The 20,818-nt window shown below is 40.9% G+C and overlaps 1 protein-coding gene across 4 annotated transcripts; it reads left to right on the top strand.

The window, feature by feature from the left end:
• Positions 1 to 149: 149 nt before the first annotated feature.
• On the top strand, positions 150 to 20,543 carry GGNBP2 (gametogenetin binding protein 2). Of its 4 annotated transcripts, none has more exons than XM_086763154.1 (14): positions 150 to 301; positions 1,185 to 1,331; positions 5,117 to 5,197; positions 7,868 to 8,121; positions 9,079 to 9,177; positions 12,351 to 12,464; positions 14,116 to 14,325; positions 15,319 to 15,493; positions 17,012 to 17,206; positions 17,842 to 17,992; positions 18,154 to 18,279; positions 18,361 to 18,512; positions 18,915 to 19,163; positions 19,894 to 20,543. In XM_086763154.1, the coding sequence occupies exons 2-14, from the start codon at positions 1,239 to 1,241 to the stop codon at positions 20,095 to 20,097; spliced, it is 2,103 nt and encodes a 700-aa protein (XP_086619280.1). In that variant the 5' UTR covers positions 150 to 301; positions 1,185 to 1,238; the 3' UTR covers positions 20,098 to 20,543. The 4 variants fall into 4 exon arrangements, with proteins under 4 accessions (XP_086619280.1, XP_086619283.1, XP_086619281.1 ...); XM_086763157.1 differs by lacking the exon at positions 150 to 301 and adding an exon at positions 12,125 to 12,250 and having other exon boundaries at positions 828 to 1,331; XM_086763155.1 differs by lacking the exon at positions 150 to 301 and adding an exon at positions 830 to 1,097.
• Positions 20,544 to 20,818: the final 275 nt, after the last annotated feature.

The raw sequence follows: 20,818 nt of genomic DNA, 5'->3' as shown, positions 1-20,818 counted from the left end.
CCGGGAGTGCCAGCCGGCTGGGGGCGGGAGGTAACGGGCGAGCGGGCGCCTCCCGCGGCCGGGCCCGGAGGCGGCGAGGCGGGGCCGCGGCCCGGGGATGGGGTGGGGTTGCGGGGTGGGGTGGGGGGGAGCGGCGGGGCTGCGGTCTCTCGCGAGAGGAGGGCGGAGCGGCCCGGGGCCAGGGCCGCCGCCTGTGGGGAGGGCCCGGGGAGGGGGAGAGGAAGGAGGCGGCTCTGTGGCGGAGCCCGGGGTGTCCGCCCGCCTGTCAGAGCGCCCGGGCCGCCGACTCGCGGAGGAGCCGGTAAAGGCCCGAGGAGCGGGAGGGGAGCGAGGCGGCCGGTGGGCCGCAGGGCAGAGGCAACGGCCCCGATGGGGCTGAGGGGAGGGAAGGGAGGGAGGCCGGGAACCAACTGCCTCCGTTCGGGGCTGCCTCCCCGCCATCGCCGCCCCAGGCCGGCTGGAGGCCGGGTGAGGACAGGGAGGAGAAGGGTGGATCTGCCCGCCGCCTCGTCCGGGCTTGCAGCCCCCCCTCCCCGTGCCCCGGCTGGCCCGCATCCCCGGCCCGCCGGAGGGAAGGCGGCGGAGGGCCCAGGGGCGCCGCCGACCCCGGGCGGGAGCTCGGCGAGCCCCCTCCCGGCAGCTGCGGCCCCCCGACAGGGCGGGCGGAGAGGCAGCCCCCGGGCCCGCCGCCGCTGCTCCCCTCTCTTCCCGGCCGCCGCGGGACGGGGGCGGCGGAGAGGCGCAAACCCCGCTCCGGGCTGGGCGGGTCCCCCTGTCTGGGCCGGTGGCGGGCGGGCAGCGGAGCGGGGCGGGGGGGGCTCCATTCCCCGCCGCCCTCCGGCCTTTCCCCCCCGGGCTGTGCCCGGCGGAGGGCCGGGTGCGCTCCTCCCCTCCCTTTCTTCCATGTTATGTCGCATTTCCCAGCCTGCCCACCTCTCCCGTTCCCGGTCCGTAGTCTTCTTTTTTTTTTTCTTTTATTTTTTTTTTTTTAATATATATTTTTTGAGCCGTCTCCAAGGCTGAAGCGGCGGGGCTGCGCGGCCGGGCGTGGGCCGGGCGGCGGGGCCGGAGCTCGGCGTGGTGAATCAGGCGATGGGGTAAAGCAGGCTCGTTCCCGGGCTGGTGAAAGTGTTGCCGGGGAAGCGCGGCGGGTATTTACCTCCCCGGGGTTTGGCTGCTCGCAGGGCCGGAGCTGGGAGGAAGCAGCAGCCAGAACAGCAGCAGCGGCAGCAGCAGAGATGGCGCGGCTGGTTGCAGTTTGCAGAGACGGGGAGGAGGAATTCCCTTTCGAGAAGAGGCAGATCCCCCTCTACATCGATGACACCCTCACGGTGAGTCCCTGCGGCCCGCCGGGCACCCGCTGTCCCTGCCTGTCCCGCTCGCAAGGCGTGCGGGCGGCGTGTTGCAATTCCCAGGCGAGGCCTTTTTCTCCAGCCGGGCCTCCTGGGCTGCTCCCTGGCTCCTGCAGCGTTAATCTTTGGCACTTTGCAACACTTCGGGTTAACAGCGCTTAACGTGGCAACTTTTTTATCTGATTCCCAGCTCCAAAAGCATGCAAACCGCATAATAAGAAAGTTTAGTGCCGTACTGGGGCCCGCGCCTAACTTGTTTTCAAGTGGTAAGCGTGTCTCAGTGTCCAAGCCCAAACGTGGAGCAAAACCATTTTTCAGTTAATAAGGAAAGGAGCCATATTAATGTAAAAACCCCCAGATTTACAGCTAGGTAATTATTATGCTCTTAAGTAGGCAAGAAAAGGCTAAAGGTATTTTGGAAAGCTTTGGCTTAAAGTAAGGGTTCTCGAGCTTGTAATAACCTGCTGCCGTGTCTAGAGCAACAAATCTGAGAGAGTTTCAATTTCGGCATATTATTCTGGATTGAAAAACATGGGGGTTTTGCCATTTCCAGAAGATTCAGTGGGAAAATGAGTTAATTGCAGCTTGGAGGCTCTCTATTCTCTCTTCTCTTTTTCCTGTGTCTAGAGGAAGGCTGAGAAATTGCATTGTAGGTGAACACAGAGCAAATGGAAGAAAATTCTCTAGCTAGCCAGTTGTCGTTTGTTTTAATTCTTAAGGCGTGAAGATGTTGGTTTGAAAATAAAATTTGACTTAGTGTAATTGGGTATCTTAATTATTCATATCTGATTTCTGTTGCTGCCAGTGGTGTGACAGTAACTGCTGCTACTTTAAATGGTGTAAAATTGATGTGCTTTAAATCCCTAGTCTCGTGTTTTAATATGGGAGAATGCTTGACTTGCATTAGCTAACTTGATCAGCTTTGCAATTTCTTCCGTCTTCTAGAACAAAGCAGCTGAGTATCTTCAGACAGTCTAAACCTTCTGTCCCACTGTTAAAGATTACGTATCTCAGTCCCAACTGGTTTTGCTACGTTTGTAGAAAGGGTCTTTGCTGTATTTTTGTTTTGATCATTTTAAATGACGGCATATTACTAATTTACCAAATGTCATCACTGCTTTTTGGCTTTACGTGGTCTGCCGTCACTGGTTAACCGTGGTTATACATTACGCAAAGTTTCCCCTTAAATTTTCTGAAGCAGAGTGGGTGATTACCTGGAAAACCCAGCACTGTGTAGGAATATTGTAAGTTGGGGGTTTTTTGATGTCTTGGTTATGCCTTGGAAGTTATTTTGCCCCACCATTCCCCATGCAGTTTTACTCATTCGACTGTGTAGAGTAGAAGACTTACCATGCTCCTGTTATCTTTGTTGTGTTTAGTAGGTTGAGAGAGAGAGTGAGTGAAAATTCGGCTACACCATGTGTCAGGTAGATGACTTCAACTCACCTGAAATTCCATTTGTGGTTTGGTTACAAAATTTAACTCCAGGCCCAAACTTTGTGCAATTGCACTGAGTTGTTGCTACCATTTTACTTCTTACACCAGAGGCAAGCCATGCTATGACTGAAGAGGTTCCTGTAGCTGTAAATCAGTTTTGTATCCATCTGGATGAAAGGCGTTTGTGCAAGTGCAAGTCATCCTCACCATGAAGAAGTCTTACCTCGGGTCCATTTTTTTCCATTTTATTACTGTTGTTTCAAAGTACTCTGATTTCTAGGTGGTTTCTGGCGGCTTTTACTAAATAAATCTGGAGAAGCAAGCAAATGAACTCTTAGCTTCCCTGTCTCTGAGTCTTCTATAATTTATTTTTAAAATTCTAAATGAGAGCTATTGCAAGAGATGCAGTTGTCTTTGAAACATGATTTTACGTCTGCAGCGTTGTCTTTAAAACATGGTGGTGGTTATTGATAGTAACTAGCTGCTGCTTCATCTCTTAAAACTCAGATTTTAAAAATAATGGGACTACTTCCTTTCTGTTAGTCAGCTGGAAGACTTAATCTACACCTTAAATCTAGAAGTAGTAAATCAGTGATTGCACATTAGTGAGTGAATGGCCTGCAACACTCATAAGCTTGTAACGTTGCTTTGTAGTAGCACAGAAAGCTTTGCAGGTGCAATGTGATACTGCTCCTCTAAGTGAATTGTTCGCTATCGTACTTTTCTGTTTCTTGTGTCTCAACAAGAAATTAAAGGAAGCTTAAATATTTAACACTTTTCATTTCTTAAGTAGCTTTTATGATTTCTAGAAGGCATTCCATTTGATGTGGTATTACGGGAATTTTTTCTTCCAGTTCAGGGTGTGATGGTGGTTGACATTTAACCACTTAATAAAGTCTCATCAGACACATGAATTAATCTAGTCTTTGATAATTTCATTCTGTTGTACAAAACACCTAAGGGCGTTGTCTGATAGTGGGAGATGAAGATGAGGGGAAAAAAAAATAAGCAGATTTCTCTCTTCTCTCTGTTATTAGTAGATAGGGCTCTTGCTTTTGCATGTAGCTGGTTCCACGCAGAAAAGTCAAATTAGCAATGTAGGAAACCTGTAATTCTGCAGCAAAAACTTGTGCTGCTGCTTAGTGTGTATGGGCGAGGGAACTGGAGAACGAATGCGTGAGAGGTCAGAACTAGCACTGACTGTGGCACTGTTCTGCAGAAAGATAAGGCAGCTGTGCTGATGTTCCAGTTCTAGCACGTGTGAGATCAAAATATTGCCTTGCTTCCTGGCCTTAGAGAATAGATGTTTATTTTGGAGCGTGGTTGAGTGCCTGCAAAAGTAAGTGTGAGAGTTCTCTGGAGGTAGTGTCAGCAATCACGAAGACGCTGGGGAATTCTGTCTTTACTGGACAGTTGAGGGAAGGTGGAGAGAGGAAAAAGGATGAATTGAACAATTTCGTTTGGTGTCAATTGGTGTTAGAGGTATTAACCAAAGTTATTTTGTCTTTCACACTTTTAAATGAACTTTCAATATTCATACTGATAAATTCTGTATTTCTCAGTTCAGACAAGGAAGATCAACTAAGCCAATCTTTACTCATTTTTCTAGTTGGTTTCATTTTTGCTCCCTGGTTGTAATTGTAAAGTTGAATTTTTGACTGAAAAATATTTTACTGTTCCCCGCCCCCTCCCAAGAAATTGCCCTCTGTTGCTCAGTAATTGGATAAGAAATACTATTAATTACTTACGAGTCATCACATTGTTCTGTAGGCTCAACATTTTACTTTGAGCCTATTGAAAGTTGCAGCTGCAATCACACAAAACAAAGTGTGCCTTGGAGTACCTGGTTGGGTTAATGTGGTTTTAAATTAGCCTTTGAAGGAGTCGACGCGGTCATTAAACTGTTGTGACTGTTTCTTCGTCGCTTTATAAATTGAGTTAGGCTGTTGGATCAATTTGGATCTCAGTGTGTTGAAGTACTTTTTTTTTTTTTTTTTAACTGTAACATGTATCAAGTTATGTAGATAGTGTAATATAAACACTGATGTTCCGTTTAGCAACGTTTGCTTTTTCTATAACAGCTATTTAAGAGTTGCCATTTATAAACTGCCTCTAGAACATTGTAGTAGTGAAGCATTTAGTTAATTTGCTGAAACATTCATGATCTTAAACTCTTACTTTTATCCTTTCCTAAGCTTCTCATAGTCATGTGACAAGAATGAATATTTATCATAATTTCTGTCTTATTTTCCCCAAGAAAGTAAAATAAACTAATGCTCTGTGTTTTACTTTTCTGAAAGCTTTTTTTTTCCCCTCTGTCTGTATAGATGGTGATGGAATTTCCTGATAACGTGCTAAACCTTGATGGACATCAGAATAATGGTGCACAATTAAAACAGTTCATTCAGGTAAATACATCCTTCTGGTTTTTAAGAAGGCCACATATCAGATCTTGCTTTCCTTAGTCATGCTTGTTGTGGTTTAACCCCAGTCAGCAATCAAGTACCACACAGCCGCTCGCTCACTCTCCCTCTCCCCAGGTGGGATGAGGGAGAGACTCGAAAAGAAAGGAAAATTCATGGGTTGAGATAAAGACAGTTTACTAGGATAGCAAAGGAAGGTATGATGATAATAATACTACTACTATATATATAAAAATAATAACAATAGTAGTAGAATATACAAAACAAACGATGCACAATTTCTTGCCACCCAATGACCGATACAGCCCATCCCGAGCGGCAGTCACGGAATGAAACTGAAAGCGATCTTGGAAGGATCCCAAGAGAGAGCTGTCCCCCGGCCAACCCCCCCTTATATTCTGAGCATGACGATTATGGTATGGAATACTTCCTTTGGCCAGTTTGGGTCAACTGTACTGGCCGTGCCCCTCCCAGCTTCTTGCACCTGCACATTAACAAAACCGGGGAAGCTGAAAAAGGCCTTGATCTCTTAGCAACAACTAACAACATCAGTGTATTATCAACATTCTTCACATACTAAATCCAGAACACAGCAGCTACTGGGAAGAAAATGAGCTCCATCCCAGCTGAAACCAGAGCAGTGCTTTTGCTTCTCTAGGAGGCTGTCACTCCTGACATGACTTAAAAGACATGTCAGCACCTGTATGAAATTACGTATTGGTACCACCGTACACCAAGTGCACTCATTTTCCGTGTTTCACAGCGTTTATACGCTGTTGTCTTGTCAGGAGGCGATTGCTGCATATCTAGTTAGAATAGAAGACTTGTGTAAACAGTGCATCTTCTGGTCGCTGCCAGTTTATACGTAATGGAAACTACAGTTTCTAAATACATTTTGATTTTCCTTCTAAATACTTTTGAACTGCTTTTTTTTTCAAATGGAAGTGTGTGTTGCTTAAGAGCAAGTTCTTATGATTAGTTTTGTACCAAGATAGAATTAATGTGCCGGTTTATAGATTATATATAGCTGAATAGTGAGAGACTGTTTAGTGGTACCCCTGGAGCTTTAGTAATAGAAACGTAGCTGCTAACACGCTCTGGCAAATCACTGTAGCACTGCAACACCTGTAGCAACTGAAAAATTGTGCTGCTTGACGTCCAAAGGAACGGGCCACTGTGCTGATACGCAGATTGCGCATCTTCACGTGTGGTTTGACAGCCGCAGTTCAGACATACGCTGCGTGTAAGGCAGAGCTGTGTTGTGTAAACAGCTTGTTCCTGCTGTTGCCTTGACTAGTACTGTTAATTACAGGAAAGAGGATTATTGTAGAGTGATACTGCTTGTCAGATTATTTAATGTGCCTGCCTTTAAGAGCCCAAACCTTGAGTGTTATCTGATAATAGCTTTACTTTTCATAACATGTATTACATAAAATGAGCTGAAAATATTTTCTCTTCTCAACTGATGTGATCATGTGTTCCATGGGATTGATGTTGTGTAGTCGCATATTGTATAGTCTTTTCTTTCTTTCCCCAGAAGTTGTGACAAGTCATTTCTACAGTGGGAGTATCTAAGCGGTGTGATATGACAATAATTCAGAAAATACTGTTGTGGCAAAACATTCCCTGTGTAGATACAAGTATGTTTACAAAGCTGTATTTTGTGTAACCAAGGGAAAATGACACTCACAGTTAATACACTGCCAGGACTCTGCTTTTACAGATGATGTTGGAAAGTGCCTCTAGTGCTGCTATTCTGAGTGTAGATGAGTTGGTCGGTGTGTGAGGAAGGAACTCTCTCTTCTACACAGCTATGGTAGTGGCAGTTCAGCGATGATGAAGTCCAAGCCAGTAATTTAGCAGTTAGAAGAAGAAAGAGAAGGCTATGTGCTTTTTGTGTGTATGTGCCTGGATATATTTGACAGAGGAACCAGGAGAAGCTCCTAAAATTGTTTATTGACGTAAGAAATATTAGAAGGTGTTCTCTTTAACGTTCTATTATTAGTACGCGTTGAATGTTTGCTATTGAAGTAAAATGTTTCACCCTGAATAGTAATGTGTGCTTTTTTAGAGTTCAGCTATTAGAATTGTAATGGCAAATGGCATTTAGCCTTTCAGGAAAAATACTGCTAAATTGTCTTGGTCTGAGCAGAACAAGTTTGTTGTAAATGAGAGTTCCATATATACCAATGAGCATTCAGGAATTTCCTTTTTATGTGCCAAAGATAAAATGAGTGTGAGTACAAGATGAAAGCTTGCAGAGTTGTATGTGAGACCATTTAACATCTGTGCTGAGATGGAGGAAAAGGGACTTCCTGATAAGGACAGGGAGGTGTGCCATTTGTTGGGAAGCAGCATCTGCAGATTTGGAGTGGTAGGAGGAGGTAACAAGAAGAGAAAAAAATATTAGCTTCCTTCCAGAGGGTAGACTGTAAGACTTGAAGCAGAATTGCTCCTGTGATACTAGCAAGTGTGGGTTTGTTCATTCAGTATTTTAAGTGATCTACAGTAAGACAGTGACCTGAAACTGAGCACTGCATACAGTTTCCGTGACTGTATTTTGATAAGGGAACACTGTTGAAGGTGAAGAAACCTTGAATAGTTTAAGATGTGGTTTTATTTTTTTTAATTATTTCATTTCTTGTTCTCTTTTAGAGACATAGCATGCTTAAACAGCAGGATCTAAATATTGCCATGATGGTGACATCGCGTGAAGTTTTGAGTGCACTTTCTCAGCTGGTCCCGTGTGTTGGCTGTCGTCGTAGTGTGGAACGTCTCTTTTCTCAGCTTGTTGAATCTGGAAACCCAGCACTTGAGCCCCTAACAGTAGGGCCAAAGGGGGTTCTGTCTGTAACTCGAAGCTGTATGACTGATGCAAGGAAGCTTTATACACTGTTTTATGTGCATGGGTAAGCGTCTTAGAACTACTCAGGTTATTCTTATCTGGGTAAAAGGGAAGCTAGCTTCTGTGCTTTTGACTTTGCAGCTTTCTTGGTGATACTAAATAGTCACAAGTTTAAATCTTATAGTACATACTTGTCTTTTACAGCCGTGTTAAACTAGTTATTGCCTAAACTGTGAAAAAACAAACCCAAAAGACCTGATCTTTCATATCATCAGTTGCAATGCTATGATTGCAATTGAAAGATAGCAATGTAAATGTTTAGTCGTGAATCTGAAAGAGGCACTGTGTGTTTGTCATGCTCTCTGGAAGAAGAGCTTTTATTCCCCACTACTTTGCATGTAAAAATAAAATAATAAAAAAAAATTAGTTGGCACCTTCCCCCTCCCGAACTTTCTTCTCTTGGGTAGAAAGGTAACATGGCGCAAGTGAAACCTTCTGGGTTTGGCTAGCACAATAAATAGCCTCAGTCTCAGTGCCATTTGTTCTCAGCTGTCAGTGAACCAAACACTGAGTGCTCACCACAGTGTGCCTTTGCCTTCCAGTTGGCTTCAGCTCATTCTACTTCTTGCTCCAGTTAGCAGCCTAGGGAGAGGTAGGAAGGGTTAGTGCGGAGTTGGGGATATTGGGATTTGGAGGATGAGGTAGTGTAACTTGATAAAGGGGTCGACACTTTTGAAATAGGTGTCGTTGCTTGAGATCTGTTAATTACAAAGTTCTGTAATAGCTTTTTAGATGTGGGTCATCTTTATCTTGCTTACTTGGATTTGTCTTGAAATCTGTACTGTATTTTCCTTGTGTACTGCAGGATTGTGTGTCATAACACGTGAAAACTGGGGACGGGGAGTTTTAGGTTTAATGTTCAGTAGCATACTTTTTTTCTGATACATGAGCTGAATCAATCCCTTGAAAATTTCTCTGGATAACCATGTTTTCAGAATACTACGTTACGTTTTTCCTGTAGGTCCAAACTGAATGATATGATTGATGCAATTCCCAAAAGTAAGAAGAATAAGAGATGTCAGTTACACTCCCTGGACACACACAAACCAAAACCTTTGGGGTAAGTGTGTTTAGAATGCACAGTTCAATCTAAAGTACTTCAGGGAACCAAACTATTTGTGCTAATTTATTTTTAAGCATTGAGATATATTCTTATGCTGTTGTCTGTTTGCCAGAGTAGTAATCTCTAAGGTTTGGATTATAGTAGACCCAAAGAGTTGTGGAGCAGAGGAACAGAGGTGCTCAGGAGTTTTGGGCAGTGTCTGTTGTGGAGCATGAGCCTTTCTCCATAGGTTTTCCTAAGAAGGTAGTTAGCCTTTTTTTTGTCCAGTAAGAATGACTGTCGTATCAGTAGGATCTTTTCCCTGCCCTTACTGATGCTTAATTGACTGGAGAAAACTAGTGCTATAAAGTCTTTTGCCCTCCCAACGTAAGATCTGTGCTCCTTCCTCAGCGTAAGAGTTGTCGCTCTGCCCGTTGTCAGAGCTGCTTGGGGCAACTGGTGATGTTTTCATATAAAGTTTAAGGCTACTTTATAAAATGAACTGTTCTCCAAAACTTACTTGTTGGTTCTAGCTGTTCCATTTTTCCTTCTTAGCTTTTGAGTCTTTTACTTGATGGTGAGATGTTTTGTTTGGGTCTGTTGTGTTGTTTTTGTGGTTTGTTTGGTTTTTTTTTTGTTTTGTTTTGTTTTTTGTATAAATGTCCATGTTTAATTTCAAAACCAGTTGCCAAAACTTGGCCATTACAAACCAGTCCATTCGGTTTTTCATACCTCATCTGACATAACTTGGAATATAGTCTGCTCAGGGCATGGACGGCCTCTGCATTGGGATGTAAACAGTGCACTCGAAAGACAAACTGGTTTTTGTGCTCCACGCCAAAATGATTGATCAGCAATTTTTCTCACATTGAGATGAAAGGGTACAGGCTAAACAAATCATTTGGCTTGAGATTATTAAAAGTACCTTGCACAACTGTAAATAAAGGGCTTTATTGTGGTTGAGCTGCAGAGTTAAAACTAAACCTCTGTAAAATATACTTTCTCAAAATGTGACAGCACATTTTGAATACACCAGTGAAAAAGATGCATGTATGCCTGTCTTGAAGTTAAAATGGTTTATTCCAGCTGGTTAACCAGAAAAACACTCCCTGTAAATCTGTTGTGGACTTGGAGGAATCTTCTTGTTTGTGGGGTGTTTTGATTTTTTGTGCTTCTTTTTTTTTTTTTTTTTTTTTTTAAATGATGACCAATAAATTAGGCGACTGTGCTTCGTTGACCTTTTTTAGTCAGTTCTGTTCTGCTTCTGGTTAAGCATATAACCCGTGAAAGCTTGATCATGGTTTCCAGTTACAGGACATGTATTTTTCTATGCAGACTTGAGTCTCTTTGGGTTTAGCTCAATCCCTTGAGATGCTAGGCATGTGGAATTTGACACTTGATTTTTACTTGGGCTGCTTGAGGATAGTGGCAGCTAATCATTATCTCCTATTGTATTTTGGTTACAGACAGGCCTGTCATATAATTAATTTAAACCTATGTTGCACATAGGGTTATATGGGTATATATATTTTTTTTTTAATAAAGCAAATTCAAAGCATTATGAAAATGTTATCTTTTTCACTTTTTTTGTAAGATTAATCTTTTCTATGTAAGAATCTTTCAAGGAACTTGCACTTACTGTTTTGGAAAGGCAGAACAATTCTGAAACTGAATGAATGGACTGCAAAACGCTACCAATATTTCCTCATATCATGCTGGAATAAATCCCTTTAGTATTTTAAATGCTGGCAGGTTTATAGGGAACATGTGTAAGAGCAGTATTTTAATATACTGTGAGTAAAGCTTTCAGCTTTATCTGTTAACATGGTGTATGGATAATCAGTGTGGTTTGCTAAAGAAACACAAATGGCACTCTGCTTCCTCAGTCAATACCCATTTGTTATGCTACATAAGCGATCAAGGTGTATGAGGACTGGTATTTCTCCAAATAAATCTGCTGCCTGGAGTGGAAGCAAACAGTGCTATCTAGACACACAGGTGTCAAATAGAATTCTTACAGAACAAATTTTGCTTATCAACCCAGAGCTTCTACTTGCCTACATTACAAGAAACTTCTACAGAAGACCTGCACCTGTTAGGCATTAGGTACACACAAAAAAAGGCTTGGAATTGTAATGGTGTGTTTAATTACCCAAGTTACGTAACTAGCTAATACCACTTGAGAGTTATATGACATCCTCAGTTTCAATGTGCCTGGTTTATGGCTGCTCAGTTCCATTCGGGGCTAAGGAGCATCTTAACCTCTCATAAAGGCAGCCAGATAATAGCATACGTAACTACTCTTGAGGAGCTAATTATTACATAGGAGTGCTTCTTCCCCTGGTTCCCTGCTCTATTGTGTCCGTACATCAGCTTGAACAGAAATGACCGTTCTGATAAAATGTCAAGTGTAGGCAAGCCTGTAAGTAAACAGACTTGCTATTTAAAGTTTGTTCTTTGCTCTGTAAGTGTACTTTTAGCATATTCAAAGGTGTGTTATAAAGGATTTTTTAAAACAAATTTTGGAAATGTAATATAGTGTGTTTTATGGTTTCTGTGTGGTGGTAGATGTGTGAAAGTTTGAGGTTTTTTGTTTGCTTTTTTCTTTGGGATTTATTTTTCCTTTGTTTTGTTTTTTTTTTTTTTTTTAGTAAGTTGTCATGTAAAGTTTAATCTGCAGAAGTATTACAGCTTATATATGTTTGTAGTTAAGGTAATATTCTGAAAAATTACTACTGCCTTTCAGTAACTTTACAAGTCATTACGAATATAGGTTTATAAACATGGCAAAATCTGTGTCTAATGTCTGACCCTAACTTTACTGGAAGGTAAGCCTTATCCTGTAAAGGATTCAAAGTAAATTAAGGAACACGGTAGCATTTTCATAACATTTGTTTAGGAAAAATAACTAGTTCATAACAGATACAATATAGGCTTAAAAATTATTTTTAATACTGTATGACAGTGAAGGGAGCAGTAGCAGACTCAGTACAGAGAAATTAAATGCAGATAAGAAAAATAGTGAAGACAGGAAGGAGGAGAGCAAGTGTAGCATCACTTTCCACTATGGACCTTTCCAAGGAGCAGTCAGGTAAACTAACGATGCTTTATTCTGCTACTTTTCTAAACCCCTGACAGGATAATGTACAGTCTTTGTTTCTTATGTTTTGTTTTGTTTTGTTTTTTTTCAGAGGTTGTTGGATGGATGTGTGGGAGCTCATGTCCCAAGAATGCAGGGATGAAGTAGTTCTAATTGACTCTAGTTGTCTTTTGGAAACGTTAGAAACCTATCTACGAAAACACAGGTATGTTGAGAGAAGACAGACACACCCTCATTTTGAGGAATACACGCTGCAATGTTTGTGGATCAAAATATATGTAGAGTTCACACAGTTTTAAAATGTAGAGGATTCTTCTGATACTCTTCTTAAACTTAAGATCTAAGCTTCATGGTGATGGAGAACCTTGCCAGATTGCATTGTAACAGTTGGTGAGACTAAGGTGGTGAAATATCCTGTGTTTTACATTTTGTTCCGGGTCATGGTAGGGGAAATGGAGAGACCTCCGTTGAAGTCCGAGCTACTTGTCCTAGTATTTTTTAGGTTTAAATTATGGTGTATATTCTTTCACAAGTAGCCTGTTCTATTTGGGACTATGCATTCTTTTAGGCTTTTGGAGCGTTTGTGCAATTTTAAGATAAAGTGAACTGAACTAATAGAGGCAGATTTTAGGCTGGGTGTTGCTTGTCAATCACTTTTTTAAAGCAGTTCTTTTTGAGTTAGTAGGGCTAGCGCTATTAGGCCTGTCTTGCAGGGAAAAAATAGGTCACTAAATTATTGTTGCATGTGTATGGTAGCTACCACACTGATTAAAAAGTTTTAATTTCCAGTAGTCTCAAGGTTCTGATACAAACTGTGGGGGCACAGATGGGTGCGGGGAGTGGTGGTGGTGTGGAAATAACACTTTGGAAACAAAATAACTTTAATCTCTTGTGACATTAAACATGGTGTTGGCAGCGTTCCTGGTGCTAACCTGCAATAATATTACTGTTTTCTTTCCTTTCACCACAGAAACTAGCCAGTTATCGTAGTTCTATCAAACCTCAAAATATGTTTGACTTAGTGTTGTCAAGTGGCTGGACAAACTAGGAAAGGGAAAAACACCATCCAGAGATGGCATGAAGAGCCAGCTTTTCAAGCTGAAAGCTGAAATGTGAGCAGCTCGTCTGACTTGCATTTTTAGAATAATACAGCAAGAGGTTTTGTAGCTTCTTGAAGATTACTCGTCTTATAAAATAGAACGAGCTTAATTTGGTTGTATTTTAATTATAACAGATTTCATAACTCTTCTCATTAGTTATCTGAGCTATCACATCTTTATATTGAATGTGTTGTAAACAAACCGTGTTTGGCTATCTGTGCAGTGATCTAATAATTCAAAATATGTTTGAAGGTGCTTGTAGTGGAAACATCACTCTTACACAGCAGGCGACAGAGGAAACTTTTTTCTTATTGCTTATCACTCACTTGAGTATACTTTAAATAACTGCTATAAGGTAACTTGGAGTGTGTTATTTGAGACAAATTTTGTCTTGGCTTGTACTAATGATTCAGTTTGTTCACTGTTAGATTTCTGATCTTTGAAAGAGTATGGAATTGCGTATCCATATAGGAATTTCTTCATATTAACAATTAGCGTGCTTTATGCCTTGGAGCATGACAGTTGATATCCAGACTTGTAATATATGATAGGTGTTACCATACGTATAGTAAACTTATGTGGCTTATATCCAAAGTCTTACTATTTTACCTTTTGAAGTAACATAAACCTTAGTGTGACCTAGTTTAAATATAGCATGCACTAGGAAATAGCTCGGTGTATTATAACTTAGATTAAGCGGCTCTAAATTTCTGCTTGAATAAGAATTCAGTTCTGTTATGTTCTTTGTTAACACAGGTTTTGCACTGACTGCAAAAATAAAGTACTTCGGGCATACAATATTCTTATTGGTGAGCTAGACTGCAGCAAAGAGAAGGGCTACTGCGCTGCACTTTACGAGGGCTTGCGCTGCTGTCCCCATGAACGTCACATACATGTATGCTGTGAAACAGATTTCATCGCACACCTATTGGGTCGAGCTGAACCAGAGTTCGCAGGAGGGTATGAGTATGTAATTTGCTAGAGTGGGCTATCTAGCGCTTTGCTTCTTTATTTTATTATTGAATGTATTGTGCAAAAGTGACTTTTGCCTCCTTGCTGCGTAATATTTCTATTGAAGTAGAGTTTCAAGATAGCGCTTCAAAGTAGCAAAGTTTTCATCTGCTTTTGACTTTAAACTGCGTTTGACTCTGAAGGCAAGACTGAAAGAAATTGTCAAATGCCTTCTAGTTCATTTGTTCACTCATGAGGGCTGCCTGCTTTTCCATCGAGGTGTTCAAAATATGCGAAATAGAAAGAGAACCTTGTTTGACAGTTTTACCAAATGCCAGGTGTTCAATTTAGGCTTGTTGCCATTTGCATATTATAGTAATTTCTGAACCTGTTTCAGCATCTTAAAACCTTCCAATGAAAAATACAATTCCGAGCTCAATATCTTTAGAGCTCAATCACAATTGTTTGATTATGAGGGTAAATCCTTTATAATGATTTTTCTATAGTAGATTACAGATACAAATTAATACTGAAATATTTTTACTTTGTGCAGTAAGTAATGTATAAACTTCTACGTGTGTTTATTCAGCTTCATTTAACTGATGCATAACTGTCTAGGAAGCTGAAATATTTGCTATAAACTAAATAAAAATTCTAGGAAACGAAAGAATGGCTGCATCTCTTTGGCGCTGAAACTCTACTGATCGCTCCTGGTAGGAGGAAGCAGTAGAGTGCAGTAACACCTTCTGAAGTCACAGGTGGGAAGGCATAGAGCAGTTTAACAGTGCCCTGCACAGATTAATATGTCAAGAATGCAGTGGTGGTTTTGACCTGGTCCTTTCTATTTTGCATCCGCATGCAACACAGCAGAACTCTATTTAAAAAGCTGTTCATGCAAACATATCTTCAGTTGTACGTCGAGAAAATACGTCACTGAACTGCTTTGATCTCTTGGTAGTCTTCCAGCTGCTTTAACAATACTATACTTTGGTTCAACTCTTCCTTTAGACGAAGGGAAAGGCATGCTAAGACAATAGACATAGCCCAAGAAGAAGTTTTGACCTGCCTGGGTATTCATCTTTATGAAAGATTACACCGAATCTGGCAAAAGTTGCGGGCTGAGGAACAAACGTGGCAGATGCTTTTTTACCTAGGTGTTGATGCTTTGCGCAAAAGCTTTGAGGTAAAAATGAAATTTTATCTAACTTGTATTTGAATTGCTATAGTAACTGTGTGCATTTTCACTAAAGCTATTTTTCTGCTTTCTACTAACGTTGGTCTGGAAGGAGCTTCAAGGGTGTTGCGTTCAGTCCCCTGTTCACTGCGGGCAGCAGTTGTGTAATATCAATGCATAGCACAACTGAGCTGCATTCCCATGTGAAGGCTACTGGAACATAAAAGATTGAGGCTTGCTTTTACTTTCCAAGCTGCGTGTTACAGTACGCTGGATCTTCTGTGTTTTTAATTCACAGTGAAGGTATTTTTACCTGATAGCATTTCAAGTAGCTCTGACTACAACAGTTTTATTTGTCTTACTAGTAAAAATGGAGGAATTTCAAACACAACTGCTCTCTCTTGCGTTCAGTGTGTTCCGAATGCACTCTGTAATCCTGTGGGATCTTGAACTTCAGGCAGAACTCCATGCAGCTCCTCTGATGTGTGTCAATAGTATACTTCCCCTTCAGCATGACATAGATATTTATGTTTATCTTTCGTTCACAGTGACTGTTCTCTCTAAAAACTTTTAAAACATCAGAGAAGGAGGCACAAAAGCAGTTTGGGAAAGATCATAGTGGAACCCTAATCTAGCTAGTTCTTGGAGTTTTTTACAAGTAATTTTTTTTAAAGGCTTATAGTGCCATGGAAGTGGCATTGGGCTGGGTACACTGTGCCATTTTTGTCAGGTTTTGTCTTGGTGATTTTTTTAATCTACTGAAGTATGGTGTTTAAAATTCAATGACATTGTAAAACTCGAGTAATTATACTGGTATGCAAGGTTGGCTATGAATTTGAAATATGGAGCTGTTATATCTTTAAATGGAGTCCTTTTCTAAGGTGAGTGGGAATGATGACGTCTCATCTTGGCTTAAGAAGTTCCCAGAGTGAGTGGGGAAAAAAAACAACAACGAAACCCTTGAATTTATTTTTACCCTCTATAGGAGCATTGATCTAGGATAGTTTCTTAGTTTAACCGTATTGTAACTGTGTATGTAGGTGTGCCGTTTTATTTGTTCTAAATGTAATATTAAGGAACATGTTTAGATACTTGCTATATTTTGGAGATAGGTCTGTACTTCAAAATGGGACTGCCTAGAAAATCAGATTTTTCACTGGTTACCCTAGATGAAGAGGTGCAGGAATTCTGTAGCAGTAGTTCTAACATGGCTTTCTGTGCTACTGTGTTAAATTAGCAGAATAGCTACTGCGTAAACAGATACAAAAATGTGTCTGCAGTATTTTCACTGAAAATTGGGAATCTGGGGTGTAAGTGAAACACAGTGCTCCCCTCATACATGTATCTCCCCCAGCAATCTAAATTTAGTGACTAAATCTGGATAGGCATTTTTCTTCTATAGTCAATAGTTGTGTTGCTGTGACTTCATAATAAAAAGTACTTACCAGCTATTTTCCTCCTTTTTTGTAAATGTAAAAGCTTGAATTGTGTTAACATCTATAAATAGATCTAACCTCTTATAAACAGATGGCTGTGGAAAAAGTGCAGGGTATTAGTCGATTGGAACAGCTCTGCGAAGAATTTTCAGAAGAAGAAAGAGTGCGAGAGCTTAAACAAGAGAAGAAACGCCAAAAACGAAAGAACAGACGGAAAAATAAGTGTGTGTGTGACATCCCTACTCCTTTGCAGGCAACGGAAGAGAAGGAAATAAATCAAGCAAAGGTAAACATTGATAGCTGTGGCTTTTTGCTGGCGTTAAGTAACGAGATTTCTAATTTGGTACTTCATTCATCACCTCGCTGTTTCATGTTAGAATTCTTGAGAGGTTTTCACTGTATTTCAGATTTGGGAACTAGTTTTTGATCACTAGTTGAGTTTTACAGTTTTTTGAAGCAGTTGCCTGGAACTCCTTGTGGTTTGGTGGTTTGTTGTGTGTGTGTGTTTAGTTTGGTTTATTTTTTATTTTTTATTTTTTAATCCTAAATCTAGAGGGTCAGGTTATGCTAGAATATTTTTCAACTATCATTTCTTAACGATCACTTAGAAATGCCAGTTGCATTTGGTACAATTACCATTGAATTTTTGGAGAGAGGGAAACTTTAACTGACTGAGGAAGTGCAATTATTATTCTAGATCTCTTGACTGAACTTAGTGGGCTAACTGTAGGGCATATTATTGTGGGGAAAGTAGTTGGTGGGGTTTTTTAAAGTTGTTTTATACTTCTGAACAATTATAAGTAATGCTACAGCTGTTATCATTCAGTGTCAGCTGTTTTTTCTTGTGGAAAGAGTATCCTTTATAAAGATGCTGGCTGAGCTAGCTTCAGAACTTGCAAGTATTTTTCGTTTTTGTTTAAGGAAAATTCGAACTTCACGGAAAGTAGTTGCAAAGCCTGTGGCAGCACCGAAGAAGCTAACAGTTGTGTAGAAGTAATTGTTACTAATGAAAGCACTTCTTGCACCTGTCCTAGTAGTGGTACCCTATTAGGATCACCTAAAATAAAAAAAGGTATGTTGACTGTCATTATTTTTCGTTTTAATAGTGGGTAAACACTGCTCAGCTATTCTTAAAAATCACTTTTTTAAAGAATTCTTTCCTGGTAGAGGCATAACTAAAGAATATGCACCAGCTGCTATAGACTACCATAACTTTTCCCTTCTTCCTCTCAGGTTTATCTCCACATTGTAACGGTAGTGATTGTGGCTATTCATCTAGCATGGAGGGCAGCGAAACAGGATCTCGAGAGGGATCGGATGTGGCCTGTACTGAAGGCATCTGCAACCACGATGAAAATGGTAGGTCTGGTAAGAATATAATACTGGTTTAGTATCCGCAAAACTTAAGTATCTGAGAAGAAAATTCCATGTCTTTTGCAGGAGATGATTCATGTGTCCATCGCTGTGATGACAAAGAGGAGGATGGAGATAGCTGTGTGGAATGTTGGGCTAATTCAGAAGAGAATAACACAAAAGGCAAAAACAAAAAGAAGAAAAAGAAAAGTAAAACTTTGAAGTGTGAGAATGAACATGTAAGGAACATAGCTATTCCAGAATGCTTGTTTAAATGCATAAATTTTAAAGTCGTTACAAAAGTATTTCAAGCTTCGGTTGTGACCACTGCTGTAAATGGGGTACCAGGGATCTTCTGTTACTGCTCCATCTAAGTGTTGAAATTGAGATCCTTCCTAGGACAGGCTGTGGCGGAAGGAGTCTCCTCTCCTGAGTTCCTAAGCACATGCACTTTTGCACACTCTCGTTAAATTAATGTGCCCTTTCCCCCTCCAGCCCAGATGCACATATTTGAAAAATAGATATCCTTGCTCTCTTTTGGAACTTTTTCCTTTCCTCTTTCCCTCCTGCTTCCATCTGAAACTTGAATTTTTCAAGTTTAACACTGCTGGTGGTTCATTACAGACTATTTTCAATTTTAGATTCAGAAACTTGGAAGCTGTATGGCAGATCCAGGTAACAGAGAGACCTCAGGAAATATCATGCACACAGAGTTTCATCGTGACAAGACCAAAGACACACATGCTGAAAGCTGCTGTAGCTCAGAAAAAAGTGGGCAGCAGTTGCCTTGGTTTGAGCATATGAAAAATGTGTCACAGTTTGCAGAACCTACAGAAATGTCACTTGTTCCTGATACTGGAAAAGGTGCCAAGAGCTTAGTGGAACTCCTTGTAAGTAACCACTTACTTTGAATTTTAGGTTGTAGCGTTCAGCTTTAAATCCTCGGGAGTGAGGATGGGGTTTAGAACTCAAGTCCCAGTGAGAACTGTTACAAGACAGAATGTAGCTGCAGCTAAGATTCATAGCTTACTCTCCCAGTGTTGGGTTTGTTTGCTTGTGCATGTTTTCTGTAAAGTATATAACTCAGATGCTTTGCAGAGGAGGAGAAATGCAAGTGGAATGCAAGTGACAGAACTTGTATTATAAGTATTCGTTATCAAGGATTGTATTATTCTATAAAATGAAGAGTGCGTTACAGCTGCCTTCATGCCTCAAATATTGCTTCCCACTGCAGGCTCCTTGAACAGCTTTGTTCTCTCTCCCTTCCTTTCTCCTTGCTTTACATCCTTTTTCTTGTTGTTGTTGTTGTTTTTTTTTTTTAAAAAAGAAAAATAAAACAAACTCTAGTAAAAGCCATCATCTTTCAGTGGAAATGTGCTAAGACTCTGAAGCTTATTCTGGTAGACTTCGTGACTGTATAGGCTGCCTCTTACCCAAAAAATAGCAGAGCGTTGTGTGTGGATGGGGTGACTGGATTAGCCCGCTAAGCCTCGCGGTGTTGTGACACGAAGGCTGCATCTCTCTTCAGAGCAACTGTGGACAACGCGTGCGGTTGCAAGACAGGTGTTCTGCGCAGGAAGGGCAGTGCTTGAGTTCTTAAATGCCTCTTTTCATTTGTAGGATGAGTCTGAATGCACTTCCGATGAGGAAATCTTTATCTCACAAGATGAAATACAGTCCTTTATGGCAAACAACAAGTCTTTTTACAGCAATAGAGAACAATACCGACAGCATCTGAAGGAGAAATTTAATAAATACTGCCGCCTAAATGATCACAAGAGGCCCATTTGTAATGGTTGGTTGACAACGGCTGGAGCAAACTAAATACAATAAAATAGCTCTGTCTTTCACTGACATTCTCAAGATGACTACTGCGCCTTCTCTTTCGAAAACTTAATTTAGTGACTTATGGCAAAATTTTATCTTAAATTAATGTGATTCTTTTTTTTTTTTTTCTTTTTTTTGGGGAGGCTGGTGGAGGTGATTTCATTAATTTTGTTCTTTCTTCGGGCTTGTATCTTTAGTTGGGTAGCTGTGCAAGCCTCTCTTATAATTTAAGCCATCTCTTTTCATTAAATGTTTCTCTTACTGTGAGACTTACAGAAAGCAAACTAGTGGCAAAGTAATGTTGTACCTATAATTCTGTACAGAATGACAATGAGCTGAATATAAGATTTTACAAAGTAGACATCCATTTGCAAAATGTTTTGGATGTAATATGTTAAAGCGCAATGTGCAAAATTTAAATAAAGAATATTTATTAATATGCATAGTAAAAGTTGGTGTACTTGTTTCTACTTTAAACGCTCCTTCAGCTGTCGTTTGGTGGAGGCAGGTGAAGTACAGATCCTTCAGTGGCGCGCATGAAAACCAGTCTGCCGTGCCCATTCTCTGTTGGTTTAGAGGTCTTGGAGTTCTTGCCAAACAAGCGGGGTCTGCGACAGCCCCGCTGTGTTAGGTAGCGCTTGTTCTTACAAATACGGTACCTAATGGCACGGGTGGTTTGTAAGAGGTGGTCTGACGAGCGCTGAAGATGGAGGATGTG

The sequence above is a fragment of the Chlamydotis macqueenii genome, chromosome 19 (assembly GCF_036417535.1).
Source record: "Chlamydotis macqueenii isolate bChlMac1 chromosome 19, bChlMac1.mat, whole genome shotgun sequence".
Taxonomy (NCBI): domain Eukaryota; kingdom Metazoa; phylum Chordata; class Aves; order Otidiformes; family Otididae; genus Chlamydotis; species Chlamydotis macqueenii.
This window is presented reverse-complemented; position numbering and strand designations above follow the sequence as displayed.